Raw genomic sequence first — 19091 nt, forward strand, 5'->3', positions numbered from 1 at the left:
AAAGACGTGGTCCCTCCTTGGGACATGCCTGTTTACCACTGAGAAAATTTTTGACACAGAAAAGCCCATATAAGGTGCACATGCAGTCATCCACCATCTACAATACCACCAAGAGCATTCCCCAATGCGGGTGGAGCGCGGAATATAGAAACGCGCTGTGGTATCTTTACGCAGAAGGACTGCTTGGGCTCTCGCCAACTTCTCAATCCCACATCGCTGCCTCTCACATACACTAAATAAAAGTTTGTTCTCCGGAACTCCTTGATCAAAGCCAAACTGGCGAGCAAATCTATTTGGATAGTAAGGCTCCAACCAAAGATCGCCACCTAACCTTACAGGAAACAGTGCAGAGCGCATACAAACCAAGAATTCAAAGGCATCGTCCGCAAGGCTCTCTGTGTCTAAAAGAATGCAATCTTCTTGTGCAAGGAAGACACTGGGACGATAAACCATAAACTCACTCCTGAAGATGATTCTAGCTTGATTAGAGCTGACATATTTGGCTTCAATCTGACTATACCTCGCTAGAAGAGGGTAATGTGCTGGAAAATCATTGTCACTCCGACGGTCGATCAGATCAGGAAAGTGCTCCCCTAACCATCCAATCACATAATGAATGGGAAGATATGCATTTGCTAAACCAGGACCCCTACGATGAGTAGCAACTGTACCGAGGGCATGATAAATAAGTCCCAACACTGCTGGAGCAAGTGAAACTCTAAACCCTCTCGCCATCAAACTTGCCATATAGAAACATTCTGGCCTTATAGCATTATCAAGGGGCAAAACAAAACGGCTAAGCCAAAAGGCTAAAAAAGCAGCCAATTGTCCTTCACGTGAAATGTTCAAGGGAAATTTGAGGTCTTTGGCCTTATGTTTGGGAACTATGTTATTTTTATTCCCCGCAGCACCATATATGGCTTCCCCTCGAAAGAAATGCTCAATCCATTGATCGTGGAAAACTTGCCCTTTCTTATGGAAAACACATAGTTGAGCATGGATTTTCAAAAGTTCACCAGTGGTTGAAGGATACAAGTCTTCACGGCATAATTCTCTGTTTAAAGGGATAAATTCATCATAAGGGAGACCCAAAATTGGTAACCCGCCAATAACTTTCAAGTCGTATAGGGAAATGCCCATTTCACCGTTCCCATGATGAAATGTGTTGGATAAAGGCCCCCATAACTCGCAGAATGCTCTCCAAACATTAGGGCAAAAATCATAGGAGTACCGAGAAATGGCCACAGCCCCATATATATCAGCTTGACGAAGGACATCACCAAAGTCACTCAAAATAGACTCTGTCCACTCCAGTACAAAGGATCGAAAGTTAGCCCGACCGAAAAATTTGAAATTGCTTCCCCACGAAATTTGGTTACGAAGCATCCTGTGCATAACCGGATAAAATTCATCTCTAGGAAGACACTGCTTATCTCCATCAATCTCATTGTTTACTTTCATCAAAGAGTGGGCAAGAAAACATGGGCCCTTGGCTTGAGAAATTTGAACAACTCGGTCTTCTTCATGGGGGTTGAATTTGAGATGTCCACTACTCACGTGATCTGTGGTGAACCATGTTGTCCGACTCTCAGGAGGTACCATAAGCCTGATCGAATTCAGAGGACAAGATCTCATGTACTGGGGGCCAAAGGCCATGGCCCTACCATATTCATCGGAAGCATGTTCCTTGTGAAGATTTCCATAAGCATCCATCACCTGAAATCAAAGGTAAAAAAAAAAAAAAACATATACATATGTTAGCTTATAATGCTAGTTAAAGGCATCTCAAGCTTTGCACGCGTAAAAAAAAAATGCCACACGCACAAAGCTTGAGGGGGCATCTGTTGGAATAAAAAAAATCACATTGGAACGTGGGATTAAAAAAAAAAGGTGGGGGGAAGTTTGGAAAAAGGTGGGGGTCTCCAACCAATGAAAATGTTTAAGTGGGTTGAGTGGCTCCTATTTTTGGGGGAGTTGGTTATTCATTTTTTTAATATAAATATTCTGCATTAAAGAGAAATAAAAAAGGGCGAGGAGGACAGAAAAAAAACAGGAGAAGACGACAGAAGAAGAAAATTGTTGCAGAAGGAAAATTGCAGGAGCACAAATACAAGAAGAGACATTTTCACAGGTAGATTGATCCTGTCAATTAATTCTTGTTGGGTGGCAACCCTAAAATCATTCTCTTGGATGATAAATCCATAATGGGTGGCAACCCTTAAATCATGAACAACAAATCCATGAGAGGATTTCTGTTTAACAAAGCTCTGCCGAGCAAAAGAAAATCCTTTGAAATGGATACAAAATATTGGATACAAAATCCATCATGGGTGTGTAACCCTCAATCAAATACCCTAAATGGTATATCTATTTTTGGGCATAAAATTCATTCAGTAAGTTCTCAAGAGCATAAATCCAATTTGGGTACAAAACCCACAAACAAAATCACTGAGGGTTTAATCTCACAGCAGATAAAAATAAATTGTGCTTGAAAAGGGAGGCCACGTTTGTGCAGCCTATCCTTTGAATTCTTCATCTGGGGATTGTTTGTGAACAATCAAAACCAAGGAAGAAAAAAGGATAGCCACGTTCCTGTTGGTGACTTCTGGATGCACAGCAAACCAAAAGCAAAGAAAAAAAAAGAAAGCAGCAGAAGAAACAGAGGAAGAAGAGTTAATAAGCAAAAAAAAAAGGGGAAAGAAATTAAAGTGGCGTCAGCCACTTTGCTGAAATTGTTGCAGATCAAGAAGAAACAGGAGAAGAAAAGCCAACAAGCCAAAAAGCAAAAAAAAAAGGAAAAGAGAAGTGGCGTCAGCCACTTTGCTGAAATTGGAAGAAAAAAACAAAGCAAAGGACTTGGTGTTGCCACCAAGAAGAAGAAGAAGACAAGCCAAAAACATAAAAAAAGAAAAGAAGAAGGTGACGCCAAAAAAAGAAGGTGTCTTTCCAAGGACAAAACAACTGGAGTTGGAAGAAAAAAAAAAGGACAAGACCATGCTGTTACAGAGAAAAAAAAATGAGGAAAAGAGACAAAAAGCTGAACCCTTTTTGATGTTCGGCAGTTTCTTTTTTTTTTCCTTCTGGCTTTTCTTTCTTCTGGCTTTCTCTTTATTTGTTTGCAAAGACTGTATATTATTTCTTTTAAAGATTGAACAGTAACAGTGTTTGTTTTCAATTCGGACTGATCACAAGTATTCCAGATAAAGATAGGATTGCAAGGTCTGACTTTTACTTGGAAACAAACCCTGTAAAGAGTTGGATAGCTAATCGCCTGCTGGACCAGATTTTGTTTTTGGCCCCCATGCTCATGGGCTAACTATCAACAAACATCAAAAGCCCAAAATAGGATCATGGGCTGTCAGAGAATAATTATTCATTTACTCTCAGAAGCCCATATAATTAATGGGTAACTCAAATAATTACCCATTAAATTTCCTAAGGCCCAAAATTTCTATCATATGGTTAATGGTTTAATTCAACAACCCTCATAGCCATATTTGGGCCCAATTGCAAATAATGTCAATTTTAGAAAATTAGTGGGTTAATCAAAATTGCTCATTAATTTTCTAATACATTGATAAAAAGGAAAGTGGTACAAAACCATCCAAATTTTCCCATGGGTCATCCACCCATGGAAATTCCAGTGAGATTAAATTCAAATATCTCAAACATAAATTCTCAATTAATGGGCCACACTTACCCATTAATTTCAAAATTTTCCCATAGGTCACCTACCTATGAAAATCCCCAAATTATCTCAAAGATACAAATTCTAAATTATTGGGTCATCTACCTATGAAAATCTTCAAATCGTCTCAAAGACACCAACTCTAAATTATTGGGCCACACTTACCCATTAATTTCTAATTTTTCGAACTACGTTGGTTTGATCCCCTTAAAAGGGTACGTAGGCAATCTAGAGATTCAATCTAGATGCAACCATCCCAAACATATTTCCATATCGAATCCCTTTCGAACTACGTTGGTTTGATCCCTTTAAAAGGGTACGTAGGCAATCTAGAGATTCAATCTAGATGCAACCATCCCAAACATATTTCCATATCGAATCCCTGGTTTATTCAGCTAAATTCACTCAAACTCTTCAATCAAACCCATTCAAATTCTTCGTTTTGTGATGAGTCATTTATTCATCATGAATCTTTGAACTACGAGTGGCTTGATTCCCGCAAAGGATACGTAGGCATCCTGAGGTTGGACTTGGGAGCAGCTGCAAAATCAAACACACACGTTCTGTTTCTTTATGATGGAATCAAAGGGTTTTTCCTTGAAGCAAGGGATTGTAATTAAGAGACTTGCGTCTCGAATGGGTCGAACCTAAAATAATAAAACCCCATTATTTAATTAGTGGTGGTGAAATTATATTAGGAAGATCACCATTTTCCTTCAACAACCCATCTCTATTTTTCTTTTGTCTTCACCTTCATCCCCTGTCCAATTTTATATTCTTAACCGTGTGCATGATTTACTTCCAACTTGCCTTAGCTTGGCTTAATAAGCGTGAGCTTGGCTAGCTAGCTGCTAAACACTTCAAAAGCCCTAATCCTGAATGATTAATGATTCAACAAAACACTCGATGTTTGTGGGATTAAGAAACTCGATCACCAAATAATTCATCAATGTTGAGTGTCTCAGTCTATTCGTTGATTCCGTTCTACCATATAGTATATTGATATTGTATATCAAATCGATCCAAATTACATATAACACCTGTACCAAGTTCGAGTTCATAATTTAACATCTAGAGTTTAATAAAATTTATGATTTTCGATATATATCACATGGTGTATTAGATACACACAATAATGTCTTGGCATGCATAAACGTTCTGTGTATCAGAAGGTATAACAACAAATCTGAACCTGTGGCTTAATCTTTAGCCGAGCCAAACCTGCTTGACAAAAAAAATCGAAAAATACGTAGACAATCAGACAGAAGAAAAGGCGGTCCGCGCTTGTCTGCTTGTAAATGAAGAACGGATTTGGAACGTTGGATTGGAATTTTAAAATCCGGCTGGTAAGTTGGTTTAAAACTTTATATATGTTGGATGATTGTTGATGACGCAAAGGAAACCCTCGGATTTTAGTACTTGGCGACTTGGAGATCCAATTTTGGTGGGCCCCACTACTCCATNTTTGTCCTTTCTACTGTTTGTATTTTCCTTCCCAAAATACCCTTCACTTTCCACATATTGATTGGTCTGCTTTGGGACCATTGATTTGTTTTCCAGTGAGATTAGTGGGTTAATTGGACCTAAGTTTTGTCTTAATCTTGAATCCGTGGCCCTTGGATAGTTGGGATTAGGACTCTAGTCGTTTGAGTGCTGCCGTAGATTCCTATTATTTCATTCCTCTTCAGAGTGAAGTGGAGAAATTGGCAATTAGCATATCATCATTTTTTTTTTCTTCTCCTTCTTTGCACATTACACATGCAAGAATGACACGTGGCACGTGCCATCTTAGCCAAAGAATCTGAGGGTTGAGGATGGTTTTAAGTGGGGGAAAATATTTGTCATATTCTCCCGTAAATGAGAATTCCTATTTTCATGTCAATCATAATCTAATATGTATGTAGAAAATTTTCTTTTTATAATTTTTATAAATTATTTTTTATATATGTGTCAATTAATTATGATTTGCTGGAAGAAAGAATGTCTCCTTATAGCAAAAAGAAATAAACAGTGTCCTTAATTAAGAAGCTTATATTGTGGTTGGTATGAAACCTATGTTTAAGCGAACATGTTTCCTTAGCAGTAGAGAGTTGTACTTTCTAATCATCTAAGGTATTTAAATTGTCTGTTAATTGATGTTGTGTAGCAGATTCAATCATTCACAATTTTGCATGTCGATGTTATCAACAAATGACTTGGTCATTCTCTGGATTGTAAGGAATGGAGTTTAGTTAAGCTTCAAGTTGACTGCTTTTGCTTCTTACTCACTAACCAACAATTGCATTGTATTTGAGAAAATGACAACATCATTGGCAATTTGTCAATTTGGCATTGCATAAAAGCTAACATTGGGTTTTAATGCTATAACTAAACTTTCCAAAGGCATAAAGACATATACCGTGCCACTCTAGGGAGGGATAATATTATCATCTGTTGAGTGATAGATGTATGATAATAGTTATCTTGCAAGCTCTACATGCATGAGAATTAGGGTTTTGGTCAAAGCATGAGATAATTTCATTCAATCCAATTGAGACTTTAAAGAGTAGGCCAGTACAATAAAACCGCTTGAGCTAGTCATGTAGGTTCTATTTGGATGGAGGGATTCTAAATTTATGGATTTAGATGAAATTATTAGGTAAAATTGTTTGTATAAACTATTATAATCCATGTATGTCAGGATTTGGATAAGAAAGAAAGGAAGAAAATAAAATATAGTTCAAATGATTCCTTCCGTATATAGTCATTTCAAATTAATTTCAAATGTACTACATCTAAATGGATGAATGTATTTGAGGTCCATGAGAGCGGGGACGGGGACGGGGACGGGGCCAGAGCCAGAGCCATGGGGATATTTGAAATTGATGAGAACCGCATAAGATTGAATGCATTTGAAATAACAAGTGGACACATATACATATCTTAGTGTCATGGCCACATGGACGCATATACAAGTCTTAGGGTCGTCGCCACGGGTAACAAGTGGGCTTGCTTGCTCAAGATGGCGAGTCCCATATCATATGTTTTATTTTCAATTAGTTTAGATATAATGGAATTTCGAAGTAACACCTATTTATGTGGAACTTGGAAATGATATTTTTCTTGGGGCAAATTGTGAATTTGAGATCATAGAATGAAAGTGCATCTTACGAAGAGGTCATAGCAAGTTTATGATGATTTTTGCTGAATTTTGGGTGTCGAGCCAAGGGAAATTCGAGAATCCTAAGCGGCCGAATCCAAGTCGAGAGGCCCCAAATACTCGGTTTAGGAACTAGAATGTGGTACATGTGTGGTGATGTAGAATTGATGAATGAGAAATGAGGACAAAAATAAAAATAAAAAATTGAAAACAGAATCTAAAAAATAAATATTTTAAAGTTATTTTCAAAAATCACCGTTATTTTGAAAATAGTTTCCGTTTTCAACTATTATGAACACATGCTTTCATTTTTCCGTTGTCAAAAAACGAAATTTTTATCCAACGATCTGTTTTTAAAGTTTTCCCTTTTTCTTTTTTTTTGTTTGTTTAAATCTTTCTTTCTTTTTTCCTTTTCGTTTTTGTGGTACTCAAAATTTTAAAGCATTTTTTTAAAGTTGATTTTGTTTACTTTTTAACTTTCTCTTTTGCTTTTGTTTTTTTAACACTAGGTTTCTTGAAGATGAGTCATCTCGGATTCTCGGGTAATATAAATGACAAGTTGGGGGGGCCAAGCCCAATAGGAACATGGCTTATTTCTTATTGTCTTTTAATTGTTGAATTAGACTAATTAATTTGATTTAACGGCTAACTAATTTAATCTAACAATTAAAACATACGATTTTACTTAAGGGTCATATATATACTATAGAATTCTTGAAAAAGGGGCGACCAAGGTTTTCCAATTAAAGAGAAGATGTCCTGCAAAAAAAAATTAATAGAAGATGATACCCAATAGTCCTCCCCATCTATTCTGTCGAAGCCCATTAATAAGGTCACTAGGGCCACTAGACCCATGAAGTTTCATTCATGCACTATAGTAATTGGGTTTGGGTTACATGATCTTTTTGTTACGGTCCATTTATTTCCTTCTTCGATTCTTAACATTAATGGACTCATTTTCACAAATGTAAAACGGGCCGTAGACCAACCTATACAATTCTTACAACTTACTTGACCCAAAAATAAAAAAAATAAAAAAATAAAAATTCTTACAACTTACATTTGATACATCACAAATACCACAAAAGGTTTAAACTTTGATAATGCTATACAATCGAATTCTTTTCCTAATTGTTTTTTTGCTAACTTTCTCACATGAAATAGGCCTTACATGGGTCACATGATATGAGCTCTAAATGGATTCCACAATATCATAAATCTTATTATGTGTGAAAGAGGTGAACACAACTAGGAATTTGTAGCTTAAGTGGTGAATTAAGAGCAATTATTCAATTTTGTTTTGTATTTTTTTATAGGAGATATTCAAAAATTTTAATTTTTCTAATGTGAGATATTTTTAATGAGGAGAAAAACTTACTTATATCGAAGATATCACCATGGCGCTATTCCGATCAATCACCCATTGTCTTGTGTTTTAACTTTCCAACATGACAATATAACTTTCTGACATGACAATGTGTGATTGGCTTGAAATACAACTATGATGACATCCCCGTTACATGTAAGTTCTTCTACATGATGAGAGAGTTCGAGCCCCGTCCAAACAAAAACTAAAATAAAAACAAGAATAAACGGTTGAGATTGGAGAGTGAAGAGTACTAGAGAGTGAGGTTGAAAGGTCCATGTTGATGCATGTGTATTTTACCTAACAAAAAAGGGTAAAAAGAATAAACAATGAGAACAAACATGTAGAACAAGAAAATTTACAGCGTTTTGTTTGGGCTGGTCAATTATTGTACATAAATTAAAGAGGCTACTTGCCCTAGTGGCCACTATTAAAAATGGTAAAAGATCAATCTCCAGTCTCAAGAACCAGCTATCAACACCCACATCCTATCAATTTATCCATGAAAAAAAGAAAAGAAAAAAAGAAGCTCTGTACATGAAGGTGTGAAGGAATATTGATTCGATTTCCCAAGTCCAAGTCCAACATTCAACCGCACACGTCGCCGAAAACCCCAGTCAGCCAGCACGTGCGGCCTCATTGCCCCATGATTATTATATACTTAGCGAACAGCATCCACAAATTATTACAATAATTACTCCCGCACAATAATTAAAGAATGTAAAAGGAAGAATATAAAGCAATGTTCAAGGTGGCTATTAGTCTATTATTACTAGCCCTACTTTTATTATTGTGTGCTTCAAATCCACGAGTACTTGTTCACATCTCCAAACACATTAACAAGGCTCATGCCGAAGATGTTATTTGGCTCCTTACATGTAAAGAGTCATTCCTTCCGTACAGATTAATTACAGTCTGGCATATATATGCAAATATAACAAAGAAAAGTTTATGCACACATGTTAAAGAGGAATAACTCCTTGCGCGTAAAGAGCCAAGTATTTTTCAGAAGGGAAGCTATCCCATATCTTTTTAATCATTGATTAACAAAAACAAACAGTGTTTTTGGTCTCTAAGATACCGATTATTCTGTATTAACAATTGGATGAGTCAGTCAAAGCAACCCAAAAAAAAAGTAAGAGGTGGGTGTGGCCGACATAAACTTGGTTGTAGGCCAAAAGAGAAAGAGAGGGAAACAAGGATGGAGACTGAAGTTCAAAGAAACAAGGGGAAAGGGTCCCCCAAAAACAGCCCCAGAAGTCTTTTAAAGGGGATAAAGAAAAGGTAAATGTAGATGGAGATCATTTGCAGAATTTGACTAATATTTCTTGCATTTTAAAACGTAGCCTTTTCAGGTAATGTCATGTGCTGCTGAGTGGTGAAGTGGTGGTGGCCTTCAATTTTGAAGACAAAGTTTTTGGTAGACATGCATGCAGATGCAGTACAAAGGGTTTGGTGCCCCTTCACTTATTTTTTAATTTGCAACGTTTTCTTGTACATTACAAAACTTTTAAATCACTAATATTCGGGTATTGGGTCCACTTTTCTATATGCTAGCTAGAGCTAGCTAGCGCTCATCACTGAGATTCTTCTCTTTTCTTTTGTGTTTCTTTTTTCCCTTTTAATCAAGGGCCATCCAGTACTAAAGACAATCATGGTATATTAGTTTTGGCTTGATTGCAAAGTACTGGATTTCCTCCATTAATTTTGTACAAGAATTTCTAGAATTCAATCAAATGCATAGTAAAGAAAAACATTAATTTCTCAATGAAGTCTAGTCCAATGAAAAATGGCATCAACTTGCAGTCTCAGGTTCGAACCATTATAGTAACTTTTTTGGTAGTGTGTGTGTTAGAAACACCCTTCCCCTAGTAGTTCTTTTATATAAAGAAATTCTAAGATTGCATTTATAATTCAGTCAAAAAAGCAACTAAACACAAATGGCCAATACAAACTAGTCACAAAGGGCCATTATAATAACGGAGTGATCTAATATCAAAGTTAAGACAATCTAGGGCTCCTCCATTAAAAATAGATAAAGCTTGAAAAAACCAAGTCATAACAATACGAATAAAACTCTCACAAAAGAGAGGTGGAAAACTCTCACAAAGAAGAGGTGAAAAACTCTCACAAAAGAAGATGTGAAAACTACAGCGAAAACCCAAAGTGTCTCTGTGACTTAATTCAGACATAAAGCAACCACAAAAAGAATGATGGTAGAGATCCAACCCCAAAACACAACTTGAGATCCGATACCGAAACGCATCCGCAATTTTATTTGAAAGAAAGTTTAGACTATTACTTGTATTAAGAAAAAAGAAAAACATTCAAATTCAGCTCGACAGTTTACCTAAACATCTTGCGTTTTTTGACCGTGCTGCTATTTAAAAATATTTCTGAACTATAGCTACATTTAATATCTCATAGTTCTGGGTGTTGCTTTCTGTAATTTGACATCCAGTGACAGCCTCATATATAGGTTTCAAATAGCATATTAAAAATATATAGCTCGAGTCCTAGAGGTAGCTTACTTCAAGGAGTTTAAAAAATCAACAGCATCTCCGAGAGTTACTCAAAGTATCTGATTTGAGTTCAATATGCACGAGCGTGACGGGGGACCACATTTGCAGACCCAATAAGTTTATTTGTACCACATTTTTACATTTATTACAAATGTGATATACAATATGTTACGTTCACGTTAATTCACTAATAATATAACTTAACTTATCAATTACATAGACGTTTCTCTATATAAAAAAATTATGTCAGTGTTTATTACGAAAAATAACACATCAACCGTCACACCATATTAATTAGCTATATAACAACATGATTCTTTCTCTGATGAGTATAGAAGAAGAATTACTAAGACAATATGTTATGCTGCTGTCAAGAGGCAACTATCCCTCCCTATTGATAGGTATTGCGTATAAAACTACTCGCTAGCTAGCCCAACACAACACTTTAATTTGTCGAAACTCATACATCAAAAAAGAAAAAAATGTATATATATATATTTGATTGACACAACATTTGAATCATTCCCGACAACTTTCTTCCTTAACTTTTGTTTTGCAGATTGCAAGACAACTATCTTAATCAATATGTTTGACCAATATTTGGGCCAATCCTAGACAATAGTTTGGGTGTCATGATCGTAGACTTAGCTGAAATTGTACATATTGGACCATTAATGTGACGCCCAGCTTCCTATACTATTCATACAATGCAAATTTTTTTAATCGATACATATATATCCAGAAGCTATACAACATTCAATTGTTGTTGCATTAGGTGAAGCCGCAAGGCAAATTCGGCACACAATCTTATAATCCAAGATGACGCCATTAGGTCATAATGCGATTCAGAATTTGGTGTGGTTTTGGGAAGGAAAAGCCATGACCATTGACGAATCTTGGCTAGAAATAATTCCAATTCTCGTTTTGCCCTTTATCGTTATAAATTTTTTGAAATCTTATGCATGCAGCATATATTATATTCCACTTTTAATTTTATAATTTTATTAAATATGCAACATGTTATGTTTGTTAAACTATCGAAATATTATATTCATATCGATAATTACGAAATTATTACCCGACGTAGTTCGAATCTCCCTCTCAGAATTAGGGCTTTGAATTGAGTCTATAGTTTTTAAGCAGTAGTGATTTATATATTCTGCACCTTGAAGTAATGCATCTCATGCACACTTGAACGAGTTTATGTGTGTATGCATATGTATGGTCAAACCTCAACATAATGGTCAAAGATGAGGGGAGCTAGGTGGTTCAAATATCTAATGGGCGCCGAAAGATGCAAAGGAAAGGACTGCATGCCATCATCTTATGAGAGACAAGAAAAGACAGGATTCTTTATATTTGGGAGCTGATCAACCAAAAAGCTCACCCCAAAACATGCAAGATGGGTTTTGTTCTTGTCCTCTTGCATATTATTATCATCTTGTTAAAGTCTGTTATCTTAATTTTGGCTTTCTCACTTTTTGGTCAAGCCATTCTTGCCCAACAGTCTTTACGACTCAAAAGAGTGGAACGCCTTTTCTGCATATACAAGAGAATTTTAGGCAAAAGTAAAGCTACCAGGAATCAATCTAATTGAGTATTTATTGTTACTTTTCCAGAATTATTTGTATTGATTTGAGTTGCTAAAGTATATAATAAAGTCATTTTATCCTAACCAAAACCTCCCTAAACTTTTATAAGTATTGATAATTTAGTACGAGCATGTACTCTCTGTGGGGTCAGTTTCATATATATATATTGGAAACATTTTCTTTTTCCATTTTGTTCTTGTCAATTTTTGGACTAATAGTTCATGTGAACTTCGAATCCCAGTATTTCATCGTGAACGACATACAATCGACGATGTTTATGTTATTATGTCGTCAGACTAGGAATTTAACAATTGATAAAGTTGATTCTTGTCAAAATATTAAATAATAAATATCACAAGAGAACACCAAGAAGCATGTTCTACAGTTTACTTCACTGTTTTAGTTGAGAGGAGCGGGACTCCTAAAGTTTGGCCACACAATTATTCATTATCCCTTTTTGAGTTGAGAGGAAACTTCCCTATTTACGTTTCATTGTCCTATTTTTTCTCTTTCTTCATATTACTTAAGAGAGAATGAACATTGTCCTATTTTTTCTCTTTCTTCATATTACTTAAGAGAGAATGAAGCGGAAATAGGAAAGTATTTCTCCTTTGAATAGGAAAGTATTTCTCCTTTGATTTGCGCTCCCAGACTGGATTTATTCTCCTCCTAAATATTACGAGAAATTAACATAATTCATACAAAAGAAACTTTTGAAATAGATATTTCTTTTTCATTCATTTTTTTTTTCACATGGAAAACTTGTGGTAGTAACAAGCAAGAACAAAGGATTACAAAAAGGATTTCTTTTTCATTATACCCATATATAGAATCATGTCAGTAGAAAGAAAAAGAAAAAGCTAAAAGAACAGAAAGGAAAAAAAAATTACAAAAAAGAAAAGGTAAGAAGCACAATCTCAGCAAAAGAAGTAGAGTTAGTACAGTGTGAGTTGAGCTCTCTCCTGTGTCAAATTATGACCTATGCCTGTCAGTCCATCTCATCTCTAATTCAACTAAAGTTTTTTTGACCCCCACATGTGCATGCAAACCCCAAACATTGTCTTCTTCCTTTTGTCCTTCCTTCACTTTTCATAGTTTTTTGTAGAGGTCCTCATCTTCATCTCCTCGTGATCTCAGCTGCTAAAATTATTCCATGCCAAAAATTGGTGTCTGAAAGAGATTGGTCTTTGCATGGGTCTGAAATGTGTGAAGACTTGGCCCAATCCAGCTTCCATAACCAGAAGAAGATTCAAATCCACTGTTGCTATTTAAAGCAATGGGTGTAGCAAATGGGATTGAATTTGTACCACTTGTACTTTGGTCGTGTTGTTGTTGTTGTTGACCATGGGCATTGTAATTACCAAAGTACCCGTTGTTGGTTTCAGAGGGAGAAGTGCTAGAGGTGGCTGAGACTGAGAAGTCCATGTTGAAGGGTATTTGTGAGGAATTGTTGCCATAGGGCACATTGGTCGTACAAGATTGGAACAAGGATGATGGTGCAACTGAGACAGGGCTAGGGTTCTTGGCATTGTGGTGGTACCCAAAAATGTTGGACCAGTAATCTGTTGATGGGTCTTGTTTGATGGGAATTGCGAAGCTCAGTGTGGAGGAACTAGGCTGCTGAGATGCAAAGGTCACAGAGGATGCAGAGGAGAGATCTCGATCGTCCGCTGAACGGTTACCTTCGATGCTCTTGCTATCGGAGTCCGACGAGTTCTTCGATTTTCCGGACATTCCTCCTATGGGAAGGTTGCTGTTGGCGATGCTCTTCACGTCGTAGCGGCCCATGTCGAAGTTGGTCACGGCGTTTAGGCCTCTGAACTTGATGGCAGCAATGTCATAGGCCTCAGCAGCTTCTTCTTGGGTGCCTGTTCAAAGCAAAAATTAAAGTCTTCATTAGTTAACAACACAAAGTCTTGATTGTGAAATTTTTAAAAGGAAAAAGTGAAGGGACTTACTGAAAGTGCCAAGGTAGAGGTCTTTGTTGCCTGCAACCCTTCCTATTCTTGCCTGCCATCTACCATGTTGATGGTGCCTGAAATAAAATATTGGATTTTAATTAGACGAAAATATATATATATATTAATATCAACAAAAGGTGAACTACAAACCTTGTGACCCCCCTGTAAATAGAAGCTCCTCTAGAAAATCCACTACTTTTCCTGCAATATAAAAAATAACTATAAAAAAAAATCTCTAAAAACCCAGCAACAAGAAAAAGTATTAATTTTAAATTTTAAAAAAAAGTAATCGACAACTTGTAAATATTTATTATTTACCTTCGAAGAGAAGCGACAAATTCCTGCCTAGTCATGTTCTTCATCTCATTCAGTTCCTTCTCATAGTTAGAAACCTTCGAAATTGATGACAAAGTTAGATCAAAGCTTTTCAAGAAGAAAAAAAAAACAAAAAAAATCCTAAACTGAAACATATATTGCATGCCGGCCGCTGATCTCACCGGAAAGTTTGTGGTTGTAGTCGGACCCCAGTATTTGAGAGCTGCCAAATCGTAGGCTCTTGCTGCCTTTTCTTCTTTATCATATCCACCTGTAAATATTATTACAAAACAATTTCAATAATTTAGATAAGTATTTATTTAATTTAATTACTTTTTCATAAATAAAAATCTGAGCCATGATTTGGTGCATTCGTGCAAAGAATATTTTTCTGATACAGTGACCAAAATCTAGAGTGAATCTATCTAATCCAACTAAAACTTGATCACGATCCATCCTTGTACTTGAAAATAATGATTTTAATTAATAATGGGCAAATAGTTATATAGAAAAGGCCACCAGTAAAAACTCACCCAAATAAACTGCAGAGAAGTTGATGATGATGATGATGATGATGATGATTAAAGCATATCCATAGCAGCAATCATTTGCGTCATGTACATGCCACAAAAAAGCAAACCCACATCAGAATCTTCACCACTCATGAAATTAAACACAATGTGCACGATAGCAGAGCTGGCTGCTTTGTGCCTAGTGTGCGCCTTAGGTGCCAAGGACCAGAAGATCTAATCTCAATCTGAGGTCTGAGCCCTTCTCTGCTCATTTGCTCTGAATGATCGGGACCGTTGCCAGAGCTAGACCCAGTAATGGATCCAGTGGACCCATTGGATTTAAAGCAACTGTCGTACACCTTAGGCGCACGTTAGAATCAAACAGGGGCGAAGAACCTTAAAACCCTAGGAAGATTGGTACATGGTGAGGAAAATAAAAAATGAAGAAAATGGAAATTACCTTGTCTGCCTTTCCTACTTTGTCCTTCTCTTCTGCAACTGTTATCCCACAGATGCGCTTCATATCTTCCGGTCCACCTGTGCCTAAAAATTCAAACCCACCACCACCAACCCCAAAATAAAAATAATCAATAACAATAATAATAACCAAATATTCTCAAAAATAATTATAGATACATAAAAATTCATAAAGATATCAACTAAACAACTTGTAGCTGAGGCGGTTAAAAGCAGTTATTTCCTTTTTACCTTGTTACACCGCGGTAAATGGACGTGCGTTGGCCGAAGGTGTCGGCGGTTTTTTTGGGGGTGAGTTCGGATGAGGCGAGAGGGACCAGGTTTTGGGGTTTGGTTGTTTGGACACTGGTGGCGGCAGCGGTGGCGGGGCTGGAGAAACCGCGGAGGAAACTAGCGGCTATGGTTTTGAGTTCGGAGTCGTAAATCTCGTTTTCGGACAAAGCAAGAGGAGCAGTTTGTTGGTGATTATGGTGGTGATCAGCAGCAGCAGTAGTACCAGAGAAGTGAGCGAGGGAGGTCTGTGTGGCGGTGGAGCCGCCGAGAAAGTCCTCGAGCTTGGGGCCGCGAACGCCGGAGCTGAAGATTGAGAGGTCGGTTGGAGAAGGAGGAGTTGCACCGCCAGGGTTTGAGTGATCTTGTTGTTGATGAGCTGCAAGAGCAAGAACATGAAAAATAGTTGATGTTAAGTTAAAATAGATATGGGTTAATTTAATTAGGAAAAATATATTAGTAATTATTTAAGAGAGAGAGAAATTTTTGGGGACCTGAAGTGTGAGAGGGGGAGGAGGTGAAGGCCTCGAAGAGGGAGAGATCATGGGAAGGGTGACGGTGATGAGAGTGGTTGGAAAGAGAGAAGCCGAGGAGCCAGTTCTGAGGAGAAGAATCCATGTTTTTTGAGTGTTCCAATTTGTTTTGATGATGGTGGAAAGAGATGTATGTGTTGGGTTGTGGGTTTTCTTTGTCTTTGGAAATAGAGCAAAATATTCAGAGACGTGTGGGTTTTTTTTCTTTCACAGAAAGAGAAAGATAGAGAGTGAATGTCAAAGTTATAAGGTAAATGGGAAGGGTTCAGTTTGCTTTGAGACACAGATATTGAGGAGGTGATATTAGCAGAAGACTTAAAGACTAGAAGTAGTAGTAGAAGTTTGATGGGGTGAATGAAGAAAGAGATGAACGAATGAATGAAATAAAAGAGGGAGGAGGAGAGAGAGAGAGTGATATTTAGGGTTGCACGAGGATCGAGATTCTTTTGTTTTATGAGTAAGGGGAGATTAAATAGTAGAATAAATGGAGAGAGAGAGAGAGAGGGAGCAAAGAAAGCAAAGTGGAAGCTTTTGATGGGATGACTGAGCGGTGTGTGTGTCTATATTTCTCTCTCTTCTCATATCATCTTCTCTTCTCTTTTGGGTCTGTTGACCGAAGAAAGCCATTACTTTATTACATGATTTTTGAGAGAGAGAGAGAGGGTATGTGATGTGTATGAATGTGGGGAAGCAAGAGGGAGAGAAAAGAAACACCGTGACCCATAATAGTAGGACACTCGTAAATAAAATCATTTCAGATCCTCCCTTCCTTTGCCGCGTGTCATTTCTTTTTGTCCCTCCCTCCCCCTGTAAAAATATACCTCCTCTCTTCCTCATCCTCTTGATTTGCTTAACACTGAAGCCTCATGCCAGGACAACTCGCACCTCTCGGGCGCCCTTCCATTTTTAACCACAACTATAGTTTTGGGGCTGCCAGCCATGTGTCAAACATCACGCCAGTTGCCCTTCAGTCTTGTTCTGCCCTCATCAGCCCTTTTTAAGGCTTTTGTTACATATTTGAACATTTTGCTTCTTGGCAACCATCTTCAAATAGAATCTTATACAAAATTTATTATTAGGAAATTTCATTGTTAACAATTTGATATATATTCGTTCAAAATGCTCATAGAACATAAGAAGAGAGACGAAGAACGTGACCAAGATGCGAGTGGGGGAGATGTCATTATAGCTCGGCATATTGCTTGCATCCAAACAATTCAGAGAGAGAGAGAGAGAGAGAGAGAGAGAGAGAGAGGCGGGGAGAGACGGTGGGAGTGGTGGCATTGTCTGCGAGAGGATAGATTTGGTAATGGCATCCACGTGCGTGCATGTCATCTCAACGACACGTGTACACCACAAAATAATATTAATTATTTATAAATGTGATGCGTACGTGTCATGCTGCATGCATGAAACCAAAATGAAATCGGATTGTGAATATTAATTCATATCTTTACTATGAGTCTTTATTATGACAACCAATTATAGAGCAAGCAAGAGCAGGGTATGTGGTACCTGAAGCTGCTGCTATACATGCAGCATGATGCTTTATCACTCAACTTAATTTGGTCTTCAAATTATTATTGGGATCTCCTTGGTGGTGTTGGGGGCCATGCCTCTCTCTCTCTCTCTCTCTCTCTCTCTCTCTCTCTCTCTCTCTCAATATTATTTATATAATTGTATTCTTCCTATAGCTACCTAGATTGTCAAATTCTAACATGGGGTTTCATTATGTTGCTAGATGTAAATTTGGATCATTGATGCAGTAGGTGATGCGTGTTTTAGATTCACAGTTTGGTAACATTATAGTTCTTTTTAGATATAATTTTACTTTGATACGATTAGCATTAACTAATTTCTTACGTAATGTGACCCAATACCGAAGATAATCATATAAGGTTTTAAAAGGGTATATACACACAAATTAATGAGAATAATTTCATATAATTGGTCTAGTGTCATATATTAAAAATTGCTTTCATTTCTAGAAGATATGTATTGATGTGATGATTTCTTTTTTCTTGGATAAGAGAGTACACGATACAAAAAGTTATAAGATCTTGTGATATTCTAATTGTAGCCTCTAGGGTATTGTATAACATGCGGAAGAAAAATTGAAGTATGTTGCTTTTGGACCAAAGTTTTATTGGATGTGTGTTATATAGCTCACATGTGGCAATTAACTACAGAAAAGTTCAATACATATTTACCACATACACCAACTTAATCATTACTTTAATGTGATAACAAAAGCATTATTTAATCACTTGAAACTTAGTCATTGGAATTAAGTTATTCTCTCACTAATTTGCATCAAGGAAACAACAATCCATGAAATCTCAAATCTTTCTTACATAATGTTCTATTATTTGTTCTCTCTTAAATGCCAATTTTTTTAGGGGATAGCATTTTTTGCTATCCGCAGCCAATAACGCAATGACATATATGATAATTTTTTCACATATCATTGTATTATTAATTGAGAATAGCAAAATAGTGATATTCCATTATAGGTAAGTTTTTCTGCTTCCAGAAGCTGCGGCCACATGCCCCGAACTGTTAAATATATTTTTTTGTCTGGCCGAGTGTGTAATATATCCTTAAGGCATAGTGAGTGAGGGACAAGACCAAGTTGACCAGCCACCCAATCGAAGCTGAGGGACAAAGCAAAATCCACATGAATGAGAAAGTAATTAAAGAAAGAAAAGATTAGGTA

The 19091-nt window shown here is 36.8% G+C and overlaps 1 protein-coding gene across 1 annotated transcript; it reads right to left on the bottom strand.

Moving 5' to 3' along the window:
- Window positions 1-13084: 13084 nt before the first annotated feature.
- On the bottom strand, window positions 13085-16878 carry LOC117616387 (AP2-like ethylene-responsive transcription factor AIL5). Its single transcript, XM_034345694.1, has 9 exons — window positions 16337-16878; window positions 15804-16221; window positions 15556-15638; window positions 15117-15125; window positions 14766-14854; window positions 14587-14660; window positions 14419-14469; window positions 14266-14342; window positions 13085-14175 (listed from the first exon to the last, which is right to left on the bottom strand). The coding sequence occupies exons 1-9, from the start codon at window positions 16458-16460 to the stop codon at window positions 13454-13456; spliced, it is 1647 nt and encodes a 548-aa protein (XP_034201585.1). The 5' UTR covers window positions 16461-16878; the 3' UTR covers window positions 13085-13453.
- Window positions 16879-19091: the final 2213 nt, after the last annotated feature.

This window comes from Prunus dulcis, chromosome 1, assembly GCF_902201215.1.
Source record: "Prunus dulcis chromosome 1, ALMONDv2, whole genome shotgun sequence".
NCBI lineage: Eukaryota > Viridiplantae > Streptophyta > Magnoliopsida > Rosales > Rosaceae > Prunus > Prunus dulcis.